At 45.9% G+C, this 18,852-nt stretch overlaps 1 protein-coding gene across 2 annotated transcripts in view; it reads left to right on the forward strand.

The window, feature by feature from the left end:
* Positions 1–18,852, forward strand: part of LOC142578115 (uncharacterized) — a 104,342-nt gene that overhangs the window by 48,214 nt on the left and 37,276 nt on the right. Inside the window, exon 3 of one of the 2 annotated variants that reach the window (XM_075687525.1) lies at positions 4,450–4,671. The exons of the other annotated variant lie outside the window; for it this stretch is intronic. Coding sequence (XP_075543640.1) covers positions 4,450–4,671 — 222 coding nt within the window. The remainder of the gene's footprint in view (positions 1–4,449; positions 4,672–18,852) is intronic. 2 annotated transcript variants of the gene reach the window in all.

The raw sequence follows: 18,852 nt of genomic DNA on the forward strand, positions 1-18,852 counted from the left end.
ACAATTTTCAACACGATTTGGGCTGCGGGATACCTCCCGACTGCATGGAAAGAAGCCATTGTGATCCCGGTTTTGAAACAAGGCAAAGATCCTTCCTCAGTGGCAAGTTACCGCCCGATAGCCCTGACAAGTTGCCTTTGTAAGGTATTTGAAAAAAATGATCAATCGCCGTCTCGTGCATCTCCTAGAGTCCAGTAAAATGCTTGACCCATTTCAATGTGGTTTTCGGGAAGGGCGATCTACAACTGACCATCTTGTGCGCATCGAAGCGAGCATTCGGGATGCCTTCGGGCACAAGCAATCTTTCTTATCTGTATTTCTGGATATGGAAAAAGCGTACGACACTACCTGGCGGTACGGAATCCTGCGCGATCTTTCCGCGCTAGGTATCCGCGGCAATATGTTAAATACTATAGAGAGCTACCTAGAGAACCGTACATTTCGAGTGAAAATAGGTCCTGCACTGTCGCGTACATTTATACAGGAAACTGGGGTACCCCAGGGTGGCGCACTCAGCTGCATGCTCTTTGTCGTAAAGATGAACACGCTTCGTGCATCTTTACCACCAGCTATTTTCTATTCCGTCTACGTAGACGATATACAAATAGGTTTCAAATCCTGGAACCTCACAGTCTGCGAGAGACAGGTACAGCATGGTTTGAACAAGGTGTCACAGTGGGCAGAGAAAAATGGCTTTAAAATCAATCCTCAGAAGAGTTCCTAGAACTGTGTGGACAACAGATACCTGTAAACAAAGAACACAAATTTCTAGGTGTTATACTTGGCAATAGACTCACTTTCATCCCACACATTAAACATCTTAAAGAAAAATGTCTGAAAACAATGAACCTAATTAAACTTCTATCGCAGACTACGTGGGGTAGTGACAGGACGTGCTTAATGAATCTCTATAAGAGCCTGATTCGGTCACGACTAGATTATGGTGCCGTGATCTATCATTCTGCCGCCCCGAGTGCGCTAAAGATGCTAGATCCGGTGCACCATCTAGGAATCCGCTTAGCCACGGGCCCTTTCAGAACAAGTCCCATTGAAAGTTTATACGTAGAATCAAATGAGTGGTCACTTCATCTGCAGAGAACATACATCAGCCAAACATATTTTCTGAAAGTGCACTCTAATCCCCAACATCCGTGTTTTAATACCGCTAATGATATGACAAATTCTACACTCTTTCGGGATCGTCCCTCCGTAAGACAACCTTTCTCGATGCGTGTGAGGGAGCTTAGTGTTGAAATGTATGTCCCAATCTTCAAACATCGCCTAATGCCTCCAGCTAAGCTGCTACCTCCTTGGGAGTGGCAGATGATACAATGCGATATATCTTTCATGCAAGTTACAAAACACGCTCCAGAGATTGAAATACAAATGCATTCCCGGGAACTCCAATACAAACACTCCTGCACGGAGTTCTACACAAACGCATCAAAGTCACGCGAGGGGGTGTCCTATGCAGCCGTCGGCCCATCCTTCTCGGAATCCGATGTACTGCATCCGGAAACAGGCATCTTTACGACTGAGGCCTACGCACTGTTGTCGGCTGTAAAGTATATAAAGAAATCAAAACTCGAGAAATCAGTTATATATATGGACTCCCTAAGTGTTGTGAAGGCCTTGATGTCATTCTGTAACCACAAAAATCCGGTAATTAATGAACTCTATTCCGTCCTGTGTAAAACGTATATATGTAACCAGCATATCATCATATGCTGGGTGCCGGGTCATAGGGGCATCGAAGGCAATGTTCTGGCGGACCAGATGGCCGCATCAATTGCATCGTATTCTGTAAATCCTACCGCAGCAGTCCCTGTCACAGATCTGAGGCCCTACTTGGGCAGAAAACTGCGAAACTACTGGCAACGCTCGTGGGACATGGAAACAAATAATAAATTGCACATATTAAAGCCACAATTAGGGTTCTGGCCTTCTGCAACAAAATCACGCCGAACAGATGTCCTATTGTGCCGTCTAAAAATAGGACACACATTTGGCACCCACAATTTTTTACTCACTGGAAATGAGCCCCCACCCTGTGGGAGATGCGGGGAGAGGCTGACCGTCCTCCATGTCCTCCTGGAGTGTCGGAAAGCCGAATCTGACAGAAAGAAACATTTTCCGTTAGCATACCGGCAGCACATTCCCCTTCATCCTGTAATGTTACTCGGCCCAGAACCGCTCTTTGACACTAACTCAGTTCTAGACTTCCTGAAAGATGTTGTGTTACATGTAATTAGCCCTATACGTTCATAGCGTCCCCTCTCTCCAGAGGATGCCGCTGTGAAAGCTATTTCGCATAGCACATGCCTCTCGGCCCTTGCGTTTCAAGGGCTCTGGCGAGGCTGTAGTGCTCTTAGACAATTTTAGCATCTCGCATATTTTATATAATGCAGCATTCTTTTTAATGCATTTCAGTGATCATAGTACATGTCATTACTTATTGCCATAGTTTTATTACCTGTAATTTTTATGCAATTTACACACTCTTTTAGGCCCCTTTACAGCCAGGTCACATTTAATTCGCAGAGCCCATCACACCGACATATTCATTACCACTAGCATGGCGCTCTCTGGCCATACCTGGCCCTTGCGCCATTAAACCTCAAACATCATCATCATCATCCAGTCGCTTGGCTACGTCATTTTGTTTTACCAGCTATACGGCAACCACTCGCGCACGCTGGAGAGCCCTTGTAGATGCGAAAAAACTGCTTGTTTGCTTCTGATGCTCCATTTGTGCTTTTAATAAGCAACGCTTGATAAAGTGCCATGCAATGATGCAAACTTGCCAAGTGACAATGATTTGCTAAGTGTAACCTGCAAGAACTTCGAACACCATTCGGTCATATACATTTCTATTCTAGGTGAGGTGTACACCTCCACAGATGAGGCCGATCTCTTACACCACGATGGATGCGCATGATACATACTTGGTGGTGCATCTCGTCGGGCAACGTCTTCGCCTAATGCCGTGTCCTTAAGGCGTCTATCGACGTCGGCGCACAAGAGGCCAAACTTGTTTCTTACGAAATAACTACATCCGTTCCACATTTTCCGCCACCTTATTCATGCGACGGGAATGCCCTACGACTGACTTCATGTTGCCTCTGGAATCCACTGCCTCGTGTTGATTCTCGCCTCTTTCAGCTTTCGTGTTTTTTGAAGCTGCTTGGACTTGACCGCTAACATGCGCTTCAGGTACCCAGCTTCCTTTAGCCTTGGCACCTGATCTGCCTCGCATGTTTCCCCCGCTGTACAGATTACTTGGTCAGTGCCGCTGTAATGCTAAGCTTAGCGATCAGCGTTTTAGCCAGGTTCGGGCACGGCCAGCGGTAATCTTACATCCTTTTCTTTAATCCGGATCGGTATTGCCAGTAAAAGCGTCAGACTGGCGGGAGTGAATCCGCACTATGCAAATTGCAGTTCGTCGTCCTCAGAGGCTTCGTTCGCAAACTACAGGCTCTGTCCTTGTACCAGGAAGGATTTCAAGGGATTTTAAGCGAGAAACTGCAAATAAGCTGAACTGGTAAAAAAGAAATCCGAACCTCTATATCACTCAATTTCGTGGTAATAGGTTCATTTTTAAAGGAGAAAATGAGCTCCAATCTTCTATTCTTGAACACCTTGAAGGGGCCCCGAGAGACGACGAAGGCAGAAGGCAGGAGCATACAGGACAGCACTGCCCCTTCGAGATGTTCAACCAGTACCAACTCGCCCAAATGTCGATCCTTCTACAGTATATTTATATTCTTGAATTTCGCGCCACAACCCTAGCGTCGCTGCGTCCGTGTGAAGTCATGCATTTCGAGGTTGTTGTTTCTTTGTGTTATTTGGAGCGTTGTGACTCCCAAAACGTTGTGACTTGCAGTGAAGTCTTTCACCCTTTACAAATACAATGTAGTCAATGATTACAGGAAAATAACGATGCTCCAGCAACGCATTATGCCACATCACGTAGGTCAGGGAGCTTCAACATGGCTTCGCTACCCGTCTTTCGTCATTGCTTCTTTTCTCGCTAACCAAGCCTCATTTTACGGTAAATGTATTGTTTTATTATTGTATAACGGAAGTTTTCAAGTGTAGCTCAACCTATTATTGTCTCTAGTACCCCTTTAAGGACTTAAAAGCAGAGAAAGCACAAAGAGCTCTGAAAGGGCTTGAAGTTAGGTCAAGCCACCGCTGTTAAAAAAAAAGAAAGCTCATTTCTACATTATTCACCAGCGGTTTCGTCTCAGCTAGTTTGTTCCTATTACTACACCATAGAGCGCTAATTTTCTTAAACGACACGAAAGCGACGACAAATGCTGCCTACTTCGTCTTCCGTCCGCGTAATTTAGCTTGTGCGCTACATTAAATATTAATTCCATAAACTTTGAGCAGTTACTGTAATATTAGTACGGTGCTTTCACTACTACTATGCGTCTTTTCTCGCAGCTCCTCTACCCTTACTATCGACGCTACAACCCCTTCCTCAACAACGTCTTTACCGAAGTGTCAGTCTTCAGCCGTTTTCGTACTGTCCTGCGCAAACTGTGGACTCTCGCCAAGTTCGTGTTTTGGGACAAAGCGTGGCGCCTGCTGGATAGACGCCTTTCCACGTGGGGTTTGGCACTGAACGACCTGCACTACGCGCTCTCCCACGAGACGCTTGATGAGGTACGTCGAATTTCTGAAGATTCGGGACTCTTATGCTCCCTTTGCTGCAGCATCAGTGTGCATGAATGTTACCAACGCTTTTATGAATGAAGTGTGAACTGGGAATATAGTGGCAACAGGTTCCATTAGAAAGACCAAAGCTTGGGAGGTGTACTTTCATCGTGTTTTATATGCTTCGTTTGCGTCGCGGTGCTCTTAAGGCTGCTGAATCGCCCACGCCAGCAGCTTTAGTTTCTTTGTGAGAAAAAAAATATAAACGCTTTCCAACCGCAGGGCAAGGCCGCCTTCCAAGGACGCCTTTCTTACGCGCGGCTCAGCGCCATTGTTAGCGGCCCGTCTTCCCACTCTGAGCATATGTCCTTTGAGCGGAAGTCTCCTCCAAGGCATCCTTCTCCCATTTCGCGCCTCAGTCTTGGGCGGCGATTCAGTATCAGTTCCACCTCGTTAGGAATGACTTCTCCGATGCGTGAGTCAGGTGGCCGAGACCGTGAGCTATTTGAGGTACCCCCGTCAATACGCCACTAGTAAATTCCCGGTAAGCGCTGAAAGTTTTTGTTTTTATCATTTTATTTTTTTCCCACACTACATTTAAGTATTTAAGTTCGCCGAAAATGTACCGTATATCTTTATTTATTTATTTTATTTATTTCAATACCGTAAAGGCCCAATGCGGGCATTACATAGGGGGGATTCATAAAAAAAACTTATAAATATACAACACTGGTTATAAATGGCTGAAGACAGAAATAAACGAGTTACGAAGCCAGGTACAAATTAAGAAAAAAAATGGCTAGGGACAGGAACTGGAAAATTGCACATGTAGCAAATTCCGCAAGAAAAAAAGATCACCTTCAGGAGTTGCAAAACATGGCATCTAACATTTCACGGAACGATACGGCCGGCACGCGCAAAAGAAAAGAAAGGAAAAAACAACGACGCACATCATTTAACGTTGGAATTTTCTAAGTATGACCAAAGAGCTGTTTGAAATGATGTTTCAGCGATAGCCGCAATGCTAGAAGGAAGCGAATTCCACTTTTCGATAGCTAGGACCAAAGGTGAGTATTTGAATCGTTCTGTTCGAGCGAAAATGGGTTTAGTCTTCTTCATATGATCTACACGAACCGATGTGTGCAGCCGCGGGAGAAGATGTGAACTTACAAATGGTGTGTTATTGTGGTAGAGAGTGTGGAAAAAGGATAAACGGCTGAATTTTCTGCGCATGACCAGAGGCGGGAGATGGAGCGATATTTTCAGTGATGTTACACTTTGATACCGAGAGTAACGGGAAAGGATGATCGTGCAGCCTTGCTTTGTATGTATTCTAACATATTAATAAGATAGGTATAATGAGGGTTCCAGATCACTGACGCGTATTCTATCACAGGCCTGATTAGCATGTTGAATGCGTGAATTTTTGTATACTGGTTGGCTTGGTGCAGTTGGTGTTTAAGAAGACCAAGTTCTTTTAAGGCTTTGGTAGTAATCAGTTCTATATGAGTGCTCCAGGTTAAATTAGAGGTAAAATTTACGCCGAGGTATTTTACCGACGCTGGAGTTTCTATGATAGTATTATTAACTGTGTAGGCATTAGGACTTGTGTTAGCAGCGGAAGTAAACTTGAGATGTTTAGTTTTGTCTGCGTTAATAACCATTTGCCACCTGGCGCACCAATGAGTTAGTTCATCAAGGTCAGTCTGGAGAGCAATGATGTCGCAAGGGCTTGATATTGCTTGGTAAATTACGCAGTCGTCGGCAAATAGCCTATTGTTGATGTCATGTTCGACGTGATGTCATTAATATATATTAAGAAAAGCAGTGGACCCAGCACCGAACCCTGGGGTACTCCTGAAGCAACACCTGCACGTCTTGATAAGAAGCTCCCTAACTTAACTGACTGAAAGCGGTTTGTTAGAAATGCGTTGATCCACTGCGTAGTACGTTGGTCCAGCTGCAGGTTGCGTATCTTTATGATCAGGCGGTTATGAGGCACGCGATCAAAGGCTTTAGAGAAATCAATAAAGATGGAGTCAATGTAGAAGGAAGAGTCGATTGCTTGATGGAGGTCCGTTATTAACTCAAATAACTGCGTCTGACGCGATAAATGTTTGCGGAAGCCATGTTGGTTGTTATGAAGCAAGTTGTTCTGGTTAATATGAGTCATAATGTTAGTGTATAATATGTGTTCGACTACGTTGCAACATATCGATGTTAGTGAAATTGGCCTGTAATTATTAGGGATGGATCTGTCACCAGATTTAAATACCGGCATTACATAAGCGGATCTCCAATCTTCTGGCACACATGTCGTATCGAGTTACTGTTGGAAAATGAGAGATAGCAGGAAAGCTGTGTGTTGGCAGGTAATCTTTAAGAGTTTCGCGTTGATACCATCGGGTCCTGGGCTAGTGTGGTGAGGTAGGCGTTCAATTGCACGAGCCATGCCAAGCGTGGAATGGGTGAAAATGGAATCTGTATATCGGCCTCAGGATGCAGCAGTGGATTGTAAATGGGCAATTCGTTCGTAAAAACTTGTGAGAAGTGGCTATTAAATTGTTCTGCACACTGTTCGATAGGTAGAGTGCTGCCGTGGGCGTCCAAAAGAACAGGAACCGTACTAGCGGTTTTAGGATTAACAGTGTTCCAGAATTTCTTAGGGTTGGTTTTTATCAAATTAGGAAGCGTAAAATTAAAATATTTGTTTTTGGCTTCAGAAATTAGTTTTCCAGCTATTTTGGAAATGCTTTTATAGTTTTCCCAGTCTGTAGCTTCCTTTGATCGAACCGCTTTACTAAATGCTCTTTTTTTCCTATTTAATGCCCTGTTGACATCTGTGGTGAACCAAGGATCGTTGGTACGCGTACTTATTAGTTTTGGCGCGCAGGAATCTTCAATTTCTTTGAGTTTGTCACGAAACAACTTCCAATTTTCGTTAGTCGTACGGTTATGAAAATTGGCCTGAAAGCTATTTCTGAAAGTTTCCAGCAACAGGTTCAGTTTTTCAACATTCGCACGTGCGTAGTTGTAGATAAGCTTCCTGGTTTTTGTTTTGTCGGTCCGTGGGAGTAGAAGAGAACAGTGCACAACTTTGTGGTCACTTATTTCTTCCAAGACGTGAATGTCTGAGAGCTCAGGATGGGTTGTTAGGATGAGGTCCAGGATGTGTTTACCACGAGTGGGCTCGTGAACAATTTGGATGAGCTGGTGATATTGAAGTAAATGAAGAAAGTTAATGTTCTCCTGTAGGTTATTGTCGGAGCCAACAGTTAGCGTCGTCCAGTTAATCGCGGGAAAATTAAAGTCGGCAGCTAAAAATAGGAGGCAATTCGGGTGCCTAACAAGGATCTGCTCGATAGCGTCATTTAACAGTTCAATGAATTCAGGTTGGCTACTTGGTGGCCTATAACAGGCGCCAATGATGCAAAACATATGACCAAGTTGAGCAGAAACCCAAACTATTTCTAAGGGAGAGTCGATAGGGGTAAGAGATGCATGGAAGCCTTTGTTAATCGCAATGAGCACTCCTCCTCCTCGTCGAGAATCAGCCCTATCTTTCCTAAATAAAACGAACGATGGTGGAAGCGCGATGTCGTGAGATGCAACGTCTTCGGTTAGCCACGTTTCCGTACCCACGATGATATCAGCTGAGCAGGTATGTGCTATAGCTTTGAGTGCGTCTACATTGTTATGTATGCTGCGGAAGTTTGCCAAGACCAAGGAGATTGGTTTGGTTTTGTTATGGTTGGCTTTCTTTTGGGTAGACTGTCAATTCCCGGGGGGCGAGTGCCTAGAAAAAAGTTTTTTTTCACGCTATTTGTTGCCGAATCATACCGGTAAACAAAATTTTTTTATGTGAAGCTTATCAATTCTTACAGAATAACGCTCGTTTTCTCTGATATTGGCCTTGGCGAAGTCGCGCAGCTTTTTCCGTGCATGTAGGACCTTCGGGGAGAAATCTTCGTCTAGCCAAACTTTTGGTTCCGTGAGATGTCTTAGTTTATGCGCATTTTGAAATGCTTGTAGTTTAGATTTAAAGTTCAGAAATTTAACTATAATTGGTCGAGCTTGATCAGAACATGGCCGGCCAAGGCGATGTGCACGTTCGATCTCACCACACTGTATCTTAAGATGCTCGCTAAAGAAGTCCTTAACTATTTTTTGTTTCTGCATAACCTTCGTGTTCTTCAGCGAGTCCTTTGATAATCAAGTTGTTCCTTCTCATTCTGCTGTTCATGTCTTCGACTACACCTGTAAGTTCATCGTTCGTTTTGCGTATATTTGTCTTGACGTCTTCTACAGAAGAAGACAAGGTGTCGAAGTTTTTCTTCATATCAAGTACAGCGGACATACTTTTCTCTACCACAGCAACACGGCCCTGGATGTTGTTTATGTCCTGTTTGATTTGTTTTAGCGTGTTTGACGTCTCAGCATGACATTCTTTTAACAGTGCGAGCACTTCATCAACCTTTGGTCCGGGGTTTGCTTCGACATCTCCCGCACAAAGCAAAAGTAGGGTCAGACATGTAGAAAGCAGAAATGAAGTGCGTCTCGGGCAAAGTTCACGGACTAGTCGCGCCCCTGGACTAAATGGATAGACTTGTTCACACACATGTACGTAACAGGAAGAAAATGAGCCGATGCGAGCGCGATACATGCACAAATCCACACCCATTGAAACCCAGCAACTGGGATCCGCGGCCACAGGAATATTCTAAAAAATGATCAATAAGTAATAAGGCCTACATAGAAAGCAAAGTGCACAAGTCACCAATATGCTCTCGTGGCCGCGAATCCCAGAAATGCGAAGCCGGAGGGCGGCTTTATAGGCGTCCCTGGTGGCGAGTCTGCTCCAGGCGGCGCTGTCTCCGTTTATGACGTCACAGGATGGGTCCCGTTCCGCGGTGTCACGCAACGGAGGCACCAGTAGACAGTTAGGGCGCTCGATGATACGATGGGGTGAAGGGAAGATGGCGAGAAACTTGCGCGGCGCCCAGTCTTGGTAAACACGCGGCAGGATACGAGTATCTAGAAAGCAAAGTGCACAAGCCACCAATAAGCTCTCGTGGCCGCGAATGCCAGAAATGCGAAGCCGGAGGGCGGCTTTATAGGCGTCCCTGGTGGTGAGTCTGCTCCAGGCGGCGCTGTCTCCGTTTATGACGTCACAGGATGGGTCCCGTTCCGCGGTGTCACGCAACGGAGGTACCAGTAGACAGTTAGGGCGCTCGATGATACGATGGGGTGAAGGGAAGATGGCGAGAAACTTGCGCGGCGCCCAGTCTTGGTAAACACGCGGCAGGATACGAGTATCTAGAAAGCAAAGTGCACAAGCCACCAATAAGCTCTCGTGGCCGCGAATGCCAGAAATGCGAAGCCGGAGGGCGGCTTTATAGGCGTCCCTGGTGGTGAGTCTGCTCCAGGCGGCGCTGTCTCCGTTTATGACGTCACAGGATGGGTCACGTTCCGCGGTGTCACGCAACGGAGGTACCAGTAGACAGGGCGCTCGATGATACGATGGGGTGAAGGGAAGATGGCGAGAAACTTGCGCGGCGCCCAGTCTTGGTAAACACGCGGCAGGATACGAGTATCTAGAAAGCAAAGTGCACAAGCCACCAATAAGCTCTCGTGGCCGCGAATCCCGTGTTATGGCCGCGTTCATGGCCGCATGCGTACGGGCGACTCCGAAACCACGATGTTGGGACAATTGAAGGGTACTATGTCGTGTCACCTGCTGCGATTAGCAAAACCCCTATTGCGCGGATAATTCAAGCATGTTTTGAAGCACTTGAGATATACGAAAGTGACTTACACTGACTCGAAGCGAGCGCATCGTGCACGATATTATTTTTAGCGCCAGTCGGGGTCCGCTGTATAGATTTTGCCTAGCTGAATTCACGGCCGCCTGCGCATGTGTGATTGCGGAAGTACGAGGCCAGAACCGTTTAGAAATCGTTCGATATCGAGTTACCCATCGCGATCAGCAAAGTGCATCTAGAGCAGACAAATAAAATATTTTAGACATGTAACATTTACGGAATGGGCTGCAATAACTTCCGCAGTTCGGTGCCGATATGTGCCTACTGAGATGCCCCTTTTTGCTAATAAAGCGAGCGTATCGTGCACGTTATTATTATCTTAAACACGAGCACTAGTATGCACTCAGTATCACAGAGAAAAAAATATTGTCGTGCGAAAGGAAGACAAAAATATGAGATCTCCAATTACCCTTGTCCTGCGCCAACTGATTCCAACTAGCGCCCGCGAATTTCCTAATTTCATCGCTCCACCTAGTCTTCTGCCGTCCTCGATTACGGTTCCCATCTCTTGGTATTCATTCTGTAGCAATAATGGTCCAACAGTTATCTAACCTGCGCTTTACATGGCCTGTCCAGCTCCATTTTTTCCCCCTAATGTCAATTAGAATAGCGGCTATACCAGTTTTCTCTCTGTTCCAAACCGCTCTCTTTCTGTCTCCTTATAACGCTATGCCTAGCATTCTTCGTTCCATCGATCTTTGCGCGGTCCTTAACTTGTTCTCAAGCTTCTTTGTCAGTCTCCAAGGCTATGCCCCATATGTCACCACTGGTAAAATGCACTGATGTACACCTTCCTTTTCAATGATAATGGTAAGCTTCCAGTCAGGAACTGACAATGTCTGCCGTATGCGATCCAACATACTTTTATTCTTCTATGAATTTCCTTCTCATGCTCACGGTTGCCTGTGATTAAATTACCTAGGTAAACGTACTCCTTCACAGACTCTAGAGGCTGACTGGCGATCCTGAACTCTTGTTCCTTTGCCGGGCTATTCATCATTATCTTTGTCTTTTACATATGGGTCTTCAACCCTGCTCTTACGCTCTCTCTGTTAAGGTCCTCTATCATTTGCTGTAACTCGTCTGCAGTGTTGCTGAATAGGACAATGTCATCGGCAAATCAAAGGTTGCTGAGATATTAGCCGTCGTTCCTTACTCCTAAGATTTCCCAGTTTAATAACTTTAATACTTCATCCAAGCACGCAGTGAATAGCATTGAAGAAATTGTGTCTCCTTGTCTTACCTCTTTCTTCATATATGTCTTCCTGCTTTTCTTGAGTAGAATTAAGGTAGCTGTAAAACCTCTGTAGATATTTTCCAAGGTATTCATGTAAGCCTTCTGTACTCTTTGATTACGTAATGCCTTTATGACTGCTGGTATCCCTACTGAATCAAATGCCTTTTCGTAATATATGAAAGCCATATAGAGAGGCTTAATGTTCTCTGCGGATTTATTGATAAGCTGATTAGTGACATCGATGTGATCCATTGTAGAGTGTCTCTTCCTGAAGCCAGCCTGTTCCGTTGGTTGACTAAAGGCCAGTGTTGCCCTTGCTCTATTGGAGATAATTTTGGTAAATATATTATGTGACAGTTGGAGTAAGCTAACGGGCCTGTAATTTTGCAATTCTTTAACGCGTCCCTTTTTGTGGATTAGTATAATGTTTGCATTCTTCCAGTTTTCCGTGACCCTTGCAGTCGATAGACACTTCGTATAAAAAGCCGCGAGTTTTCCAAGCGGTGTCTGCTCCATCTTTGATTAAATCGACTGTTATTCCATCTTCTCCTGCCGCTTTTGCGCGTTTCATGTCTTGCAATGCCCTTCTGACCTCACCGCTAGTATTAGGGGGAGTTTCTGTGTCCTGTTCATTACTGTTTCTAATGGAAGTATATTGACTCTTTTTGGTATTGTAGAGGTCAGTATAGAATTCTTTTGCTTGTTTTACTATATCTTAGAGATTGCTCATGATGTTACCCCGCTTATTATCTTTCAGTGCATATATCTTGGTTTGTCCTATGCCAAGTTTCTTTCTCACTAATTTCAGGTTAAATCCATTCTTTACGGCTTCTTCAGTCTTTCTCATATTGTAGATTCGAATATCACCTATTTTCGCCGTGCTGATCAGTTTTGACAGTTCCGCGAATTCTATCTTATCTGTTGAGTTGGACACTTTCATTCTTTGTCATTTCTTTATTAGGCCCTTTGTTACTTGGGAGAGCTTGCCTGCTGGTTGCCTTGGTGCCTTGCCTCCCACTTCTATTGCGGCCTCTGAAGCCGGCCTAGTTAAGGTTTCATTCATTAGCTCTATGTCATCATCACCTCTCTGTTCTAAGGCTGCATATTTGTTTGCAAGTGCCAACCTGAATTTGTCTGCTTTTACCCTTACTGCCTCTAAGTTGACCTAAGTCTTAGTGACCAATTTGGCTCTCTCGCTTCAAATTGAGGTGAATCCTAGCCCTCACTATGCTATGACCACTGCACTTTGCCCTACCTATCACTTCGTCCTGCACTATATTGGGATCAGCAGATAGTATGAAGTAAATTTGATTTCTTGTTTCACCATTAGGGCTTTTCCAGGTGAACTTTCTGTCTCTGCGCTTCGTGAAATAGGTGTTCATTATTCTCAGCTTATTCCTTTCTGCGAATTCTACCAGCATCTCTCCTGTAGCGTCCCTAGAATCGATGCCGTATTGGCCAATTGCTTGTTCACCAGCTTGTTCACTGCTTTTCCCCCACTTTTGCACTGAAGTCGCCCATTACTACACCATACCGAGTTTGCACTCTTGTCATCGCTAATTCAACGTCTTCATAAAACTGGTCTACTTCCTCATCATCGTGACAGGATGTTGGAGCATAGGCTTGTACTACTTCTAATATACACCTCTTAAGTTGGATTACGACTACAGCTACCCTCTCATTAATGCTGTAGAATTCGTCAATATTGCCCGCTATGTCCTTATGGATTAGGGATCCCGTAAGGCTTCATATCTGGGGGACCTCTATAGCAGAAGACATGTCCGTTATTCAGCATTATATAAGCCTCACCAGTTCTAATCTCACTAAGGCCGATGATATCCCAAACAATGTATGATAGTTCCTCAAAGAGTCCTGCTAAGCTAGCCTCACTCGAGAGGGTTCGGGTGTTAAACGTTGCTAGCGTCAGTTTCCATTGATGGCCTGTCAGGACCCACAGATTCTTAGCACCCTCTGCTGCGTTACAACTCTGACCACCGCCTTGGTCAAGTGCTCCACAGCTGCAGGGGACTGAGGGTCATTGGGTAATTGAGTGATTGATTTGGGAGGTAGTGGCCTAATACTGCACCAGGGAGGTCAATTCCTGTTCTTGTGAGGGAGTGGCTTGTTGAAGCTTAGTGGGCCTCCTAATTTGGTTGTACCTGGATTAGTATAGACCCACTCGCCCTCGGCATCTTTTGCCGGTGACAGGCGTCACTCGAAGCCTGCACATGTTCAATGGATGGGGTGAATTTCAAATTCATCATTTCAAAAAAAGAAAATCTTATAGAGGGATTTGAGGTTCCGACTATCGCAACCCAGCATTCGACATAGATCAGTCAGATGATCCCGTAGGCGGCGAGGCTACCTTATCGCCGACAAGTACAGCCCAGAGGGCCCTACATGCCAAAAAATGTTTTTGATTTATCCGCGAGAGAAGTGTTTTCTTGATCGCGATGGGGAACTCCATACAGAACGATTTCTAAACGGTTCTGGTCTCGTAGTTCCGGCATCGCACGTACTCAGACGGCAGTGAACACGGCTAGGCAAACCCTATGGGCGTACCGACGACCATTCACAGTTGCAAATACATGCTCGCGATCTACAGTACAAATGAAAACCCGCGAAAACAAATACAAGTGCAAATGTAGAAGAAATAACTGGACGCAGACTACGACTTCTTTTTTTTTGATGAAAGTGTGTATGTGGACTAAGCAATTGTTGATGTTACATTATTTATTTGTTATTGTCTGCGTGCTTCTGCAAACCTTCTCATGACTTTTTCTCTTCCTTTAGCGCTGCAATTTCTTTTCTTTTGGCTCGCATTCGAAAGTCTGCTCGAGGCACGTCGGTAGAGTCAGTTTAAGTCCAAATAGTATATCTGAAATGCCTAAAAATATGCTTGAATTATCAGCGGTATACGGGTTTTGATGATCGCGGCAGGAGGCAGGGCATAGTATTTCTGAATGGTTGTAACATCGTAGTTTCGAAATCTCCCGTACGCAAGCGGCCATGAACACGGCTCTATACGCGATATATTTTCGGCGGTATTGAACAGCACTTCAAAGAAGTGTGGAGAAGACAGAAAATGAGAAAAACAAAAACTTTCAACGCTTACCGCGAATTCACAAGCTGCGCCTGGAGGGAGGTACACCAAGCAGTTCACGATCTCGGCTCTGTCTCATGCAGCGAAGTCTTTCCGAACGAGACGGCACTGGTACTGATGGGCCGCGCAAGGCTTAAACATCGCATGTGAGGAGGGTGCATTGACTGAGACTTTCGCTCAAAGGCAAATTATCAGTGGCGAGGCGGACCGCCGAATAATAGTGTTGAGCCGCGCGTAAAATAGGCGACCTTGGAAGCGGCCTTGATCTATGGTTGGAAAGCGCTTATACGACGCCTCTAAGCTACCGCATAAACTTCTGCCTGCGATCAGTTAGACCTTGTTTGTACACTTCGCGCGGGAAACCCATTCACGTTTCGTTTCCCGGCGAACTTGCAATACATGTCATGTAGCAGTTGCGGATATATGCTCGTGATCTACAGGAGTGCACACAAAGGGGGGGGGGGGGCATCTCAGTAGGCACATATCGGCAGCGCGTTTCGGTGATTTCTGCAACCAATTTCGTAAATCGCGCGTACCGAACAACTTGTTGATGTATCCAAGATAGACGTGTTTTCCTGATCGCGATGGGTAACTCCATATAGAAGGATTTCTAAACGGGTCTGGCCTCGTAGTTCCGAATCGCACGTGTGCCGACGGCCGTGATCTCGGATAGGCAAACTCTACAGGCGTACCGACGACTATTCACAGTTGCGAAGACGTGCTCGTGATCTACAGCAGTACAAATGGAAACCCGTGATAACGAATATATGTGCAAATGTAGAAGAAATAATTAGACGCAATCTATGCCTTCTTTTCTTTTTCGATGAAAATCTGTATGTGAACATTGAAATTGTCAAAAGTTATGAACAAGGAGAAAATAAGTGATATTCGAAGCTATAACGTGAGAAAGACTGAAAAAGCCGAAAAAATGGACGCAGCCTGAAATCAGTGAGACGGAAACTTGACATTTGACAAACAAAGATGTATGCATTGAAAGATAAGCAGGGTAACATCATCAGCAATCTCGAAGGTATATTAATAGCAGCGGAGGAATTCTACACTGACCTGTACAGTACCCAGAGAAGCCAAGATACCTCAATTCGAAACAGTAATGAACAGGTTGCAGAGACTCCTACTCATCAGCAATCTCGAAGTAATATCAACAGCAATCTCGAAGGTACAGTAAAAGCAGCGGAGGAATTCTATACTGACCTGTACAGTACCCAGAGGAGCCACCATACCTCCTTTCGAAGCAGTAATGAACACTTTGCAGAGATTCTGCTATCAATAACGATGAGGTCAGAAGGGCCCTGCAAGACATGAAACGGGGAGAAACGGCGGGAGAAAATGGAATAACAGTAGATTTAATCAAACACGGCGGAGACATAATGCTGGGAAAACTGGCAGCTCTCTATACGAAGTGTCTATCGACTGCAAGGGTCCAAGAAAGCTCGAAGAATGGAAACATTATACTAATCCACAGACAGTGGCGTAGCCATAAATTTCGTTCGTAGGGGGTAGGGGGGTTCACTTTGCAGCTCGGCCTCCGCCTAAGAGGAAACATTAGGTTGGATGCTCCTATCTGAATACATGTATAAGGACAATTCGTTTTTCTCAGCAACCACAGCACCAAATCTGACGAGGTTTGTTGCATTTAAAAGAAAAACTTAACACCGCAGGGGCGTCTGCGTCAGCAGGCGTTTGGTGTGTTGCGACACCACGTACCCGAGCACACGAGGGTTGGACCCTACCGCGTGTAGCCGTGCGCGGCTTAGCCGTGTCCGGGGAAAAGGGGATCCTGGGGGTTGAGCCAATGCCGGGTGATTGGACCTTTACGGTCCCTCGGCGGCGGCAACACACCCCTTTGGCTTCGGCTTCACGTGGACGGCAACCCCGGACTGACCCACCCGGGGGAAATCGGCAGTCGCCTCTTCCTGTCTCTTCCTCTCGAATCTTCGTCTTTATTTCTTACTCTTGGACCTTTCTTGTCTTCTTCTCTCTTCCATGTACTTCATTCTCCTCGGCGGCAAGGGTTAACCTTGTGTGGGATAGCCAACCTTGGTTATAACAGATTTGGTTATAGTAGTGTCGTACAGCTGGCGCATGCAGGCCGTCTTTTCACGGTCCTGCAGCGTCCCCTTCTTGGGCTCCATGGTGGGTGGCTGGCGGCGCTGCCGAATTTTCACACATATCTATGGCAAGTTCTTTTCCAACACTTCCTGATCGCCCCCACAAACGAGGGCGCACCGAAGAAGTTTTCAAGTTTTTTGGCCGAAATAATGACAATTTTCCAAGATTTCATGTTGTACATTCGGAGAAAAAAGAAAAGGCAGCGAGAATGATCTCACCTTTTCTTGTTGCAAAGACACTTAGTGAAGCTTCTGGCCCAGGTTATAAAGTCTCTAAGTTGGCAAGTGGCGACCTCCTCTTAGAACTGCGTGATAAGACACAGTACGAGAAACTCTCTAATCTAGTATCCTTTGGGAATCTTCCAGTGACGGTCACACCGCACCGCACAATGAACACCACCCGCGGAGTCGTTTCCGATGCCGATCTCATGGAACTGACTGAAGCCGAACTACTGGAGGGCTGGAGCGATCAGAATGTGACCAATGTCAAGAGAATAAAGATCAGGCGCGATGGCAAGGACATTGAGACAAAGCACTTAATTCTAACTTTTGCATCAAGTATGCTACCTGAGACCATTGAGGCTGGCTACATAAAGATCCGAGTCAGACTGTACATCCCCAATCCTCTCCGATGCTTGCCGAGGGCGCCAGACCTGCCGGGGCCGCCATACTTGCGCAAAATGTAGTGCCCAAGAACACCCATCTGACAATTGCGAGAATGCTGCACACTGCGTGAACTTTGATGGGGAACACGCCGCGTACTCGCGGTCCTGTCCATCATGGAAGAAAGAAAAAGAAATAGTCACAATCAAAATTGAGGAAAATATATCGTTCAAAGAGGCACGCAGACGGGTAGCATACCTGCCAAAGAAAAGCTTTGCCGAAGTGGCGCGTCCGGGGGCAGCGTCACAACGGCCTCCGGCGGCTGTCCGACCCACATGCAGTGAGTCGGCAGTTACGCCATCGGCCCCCACGGTGGTTGCAGCTAGCGCTGCTCCGCCAACCGAGCAGAAGGGACCATCGACCCCGAAGGTGGGCGCAGCCGAGGCTGCCCCAACCTACCCGGCCCCTTCCAGTGCTGGCAACAGCCGGCGCAGCCAAATCCCTCAGGGAGCCCCATCGACCTCCGGGCTGGTGGGCGCAGGGGTCTTGCCCTCCAAGGCGGGACTCCCTCTGAAAACTTCTCGCTCGTAAGAGCACGTGTCCGGAGTCTCACTAGAGGCAATGGACACAACACCTATCCTCAAGGCGCACCAAGCGCCTAAGGAGCGGCGAGGCTCCCTCGAACGCTCCAAAAAGGGCAAAACTCCCGTTACAGGGCCTCGAAAGGGCTCTGTAATTTAATCTCTGTAATTTTCATAATCACTACTTCTGTTTCTGTAGACACAGCACCTATTGACCTCCAATATGGATACACAAATACTTCAATGGAACATCAGAGGTCTTCTTAGGAACCTTGATGATGTGCAAGAGCTTATCCAAAAACACAATCCAACAGTGCTGTGTCTACAGGAAACACACCTAAAACCACAACATACAAACTTTCTCCGACCGTATGTCAAGTTTCGCAAAGATCGCGATGATGTTGTCGTATCATCAGGCGGTGTTGCCATTTTGATACATAAAAGTATTTCCTGTCAGCTTTTACTGCTACAAACGCCCCTTGAAGCAGTGGCGGTTCGAGCTGTTCTTCTAAATAAACTCGTCACCATTTGCTCGCTTTACGTACCCCCACACTACAAATTAAACAAACCTGAATTTCAGTCATTTATAGACGAATTGCCACAACCCTATGTTGTTCTTGGCGATTTCAATGCGCACAGCTCCCTGTGGGGCGACACTCGTACAGATGCGCGAGGTCGTCTTGTTCAACAGTTCCTTTTTTCTTCAGGTGCGTGC

Source organism: Dermacentor variabilis, chromosome 4, assembly GCF_050947875.1.
Source record: "Dermacentor variabilis isolate Ectoservices chromosome 4, ASM5094787v1, whole genome shotgun sequence".
NCBI classification, from domain to species: domain Eukaryota; kingdom Metazoa; phylum Arthropoda; class Arachnida; order Ixodida; family Ixodidae; genus Dermacentor; species Dermacentor variabilis.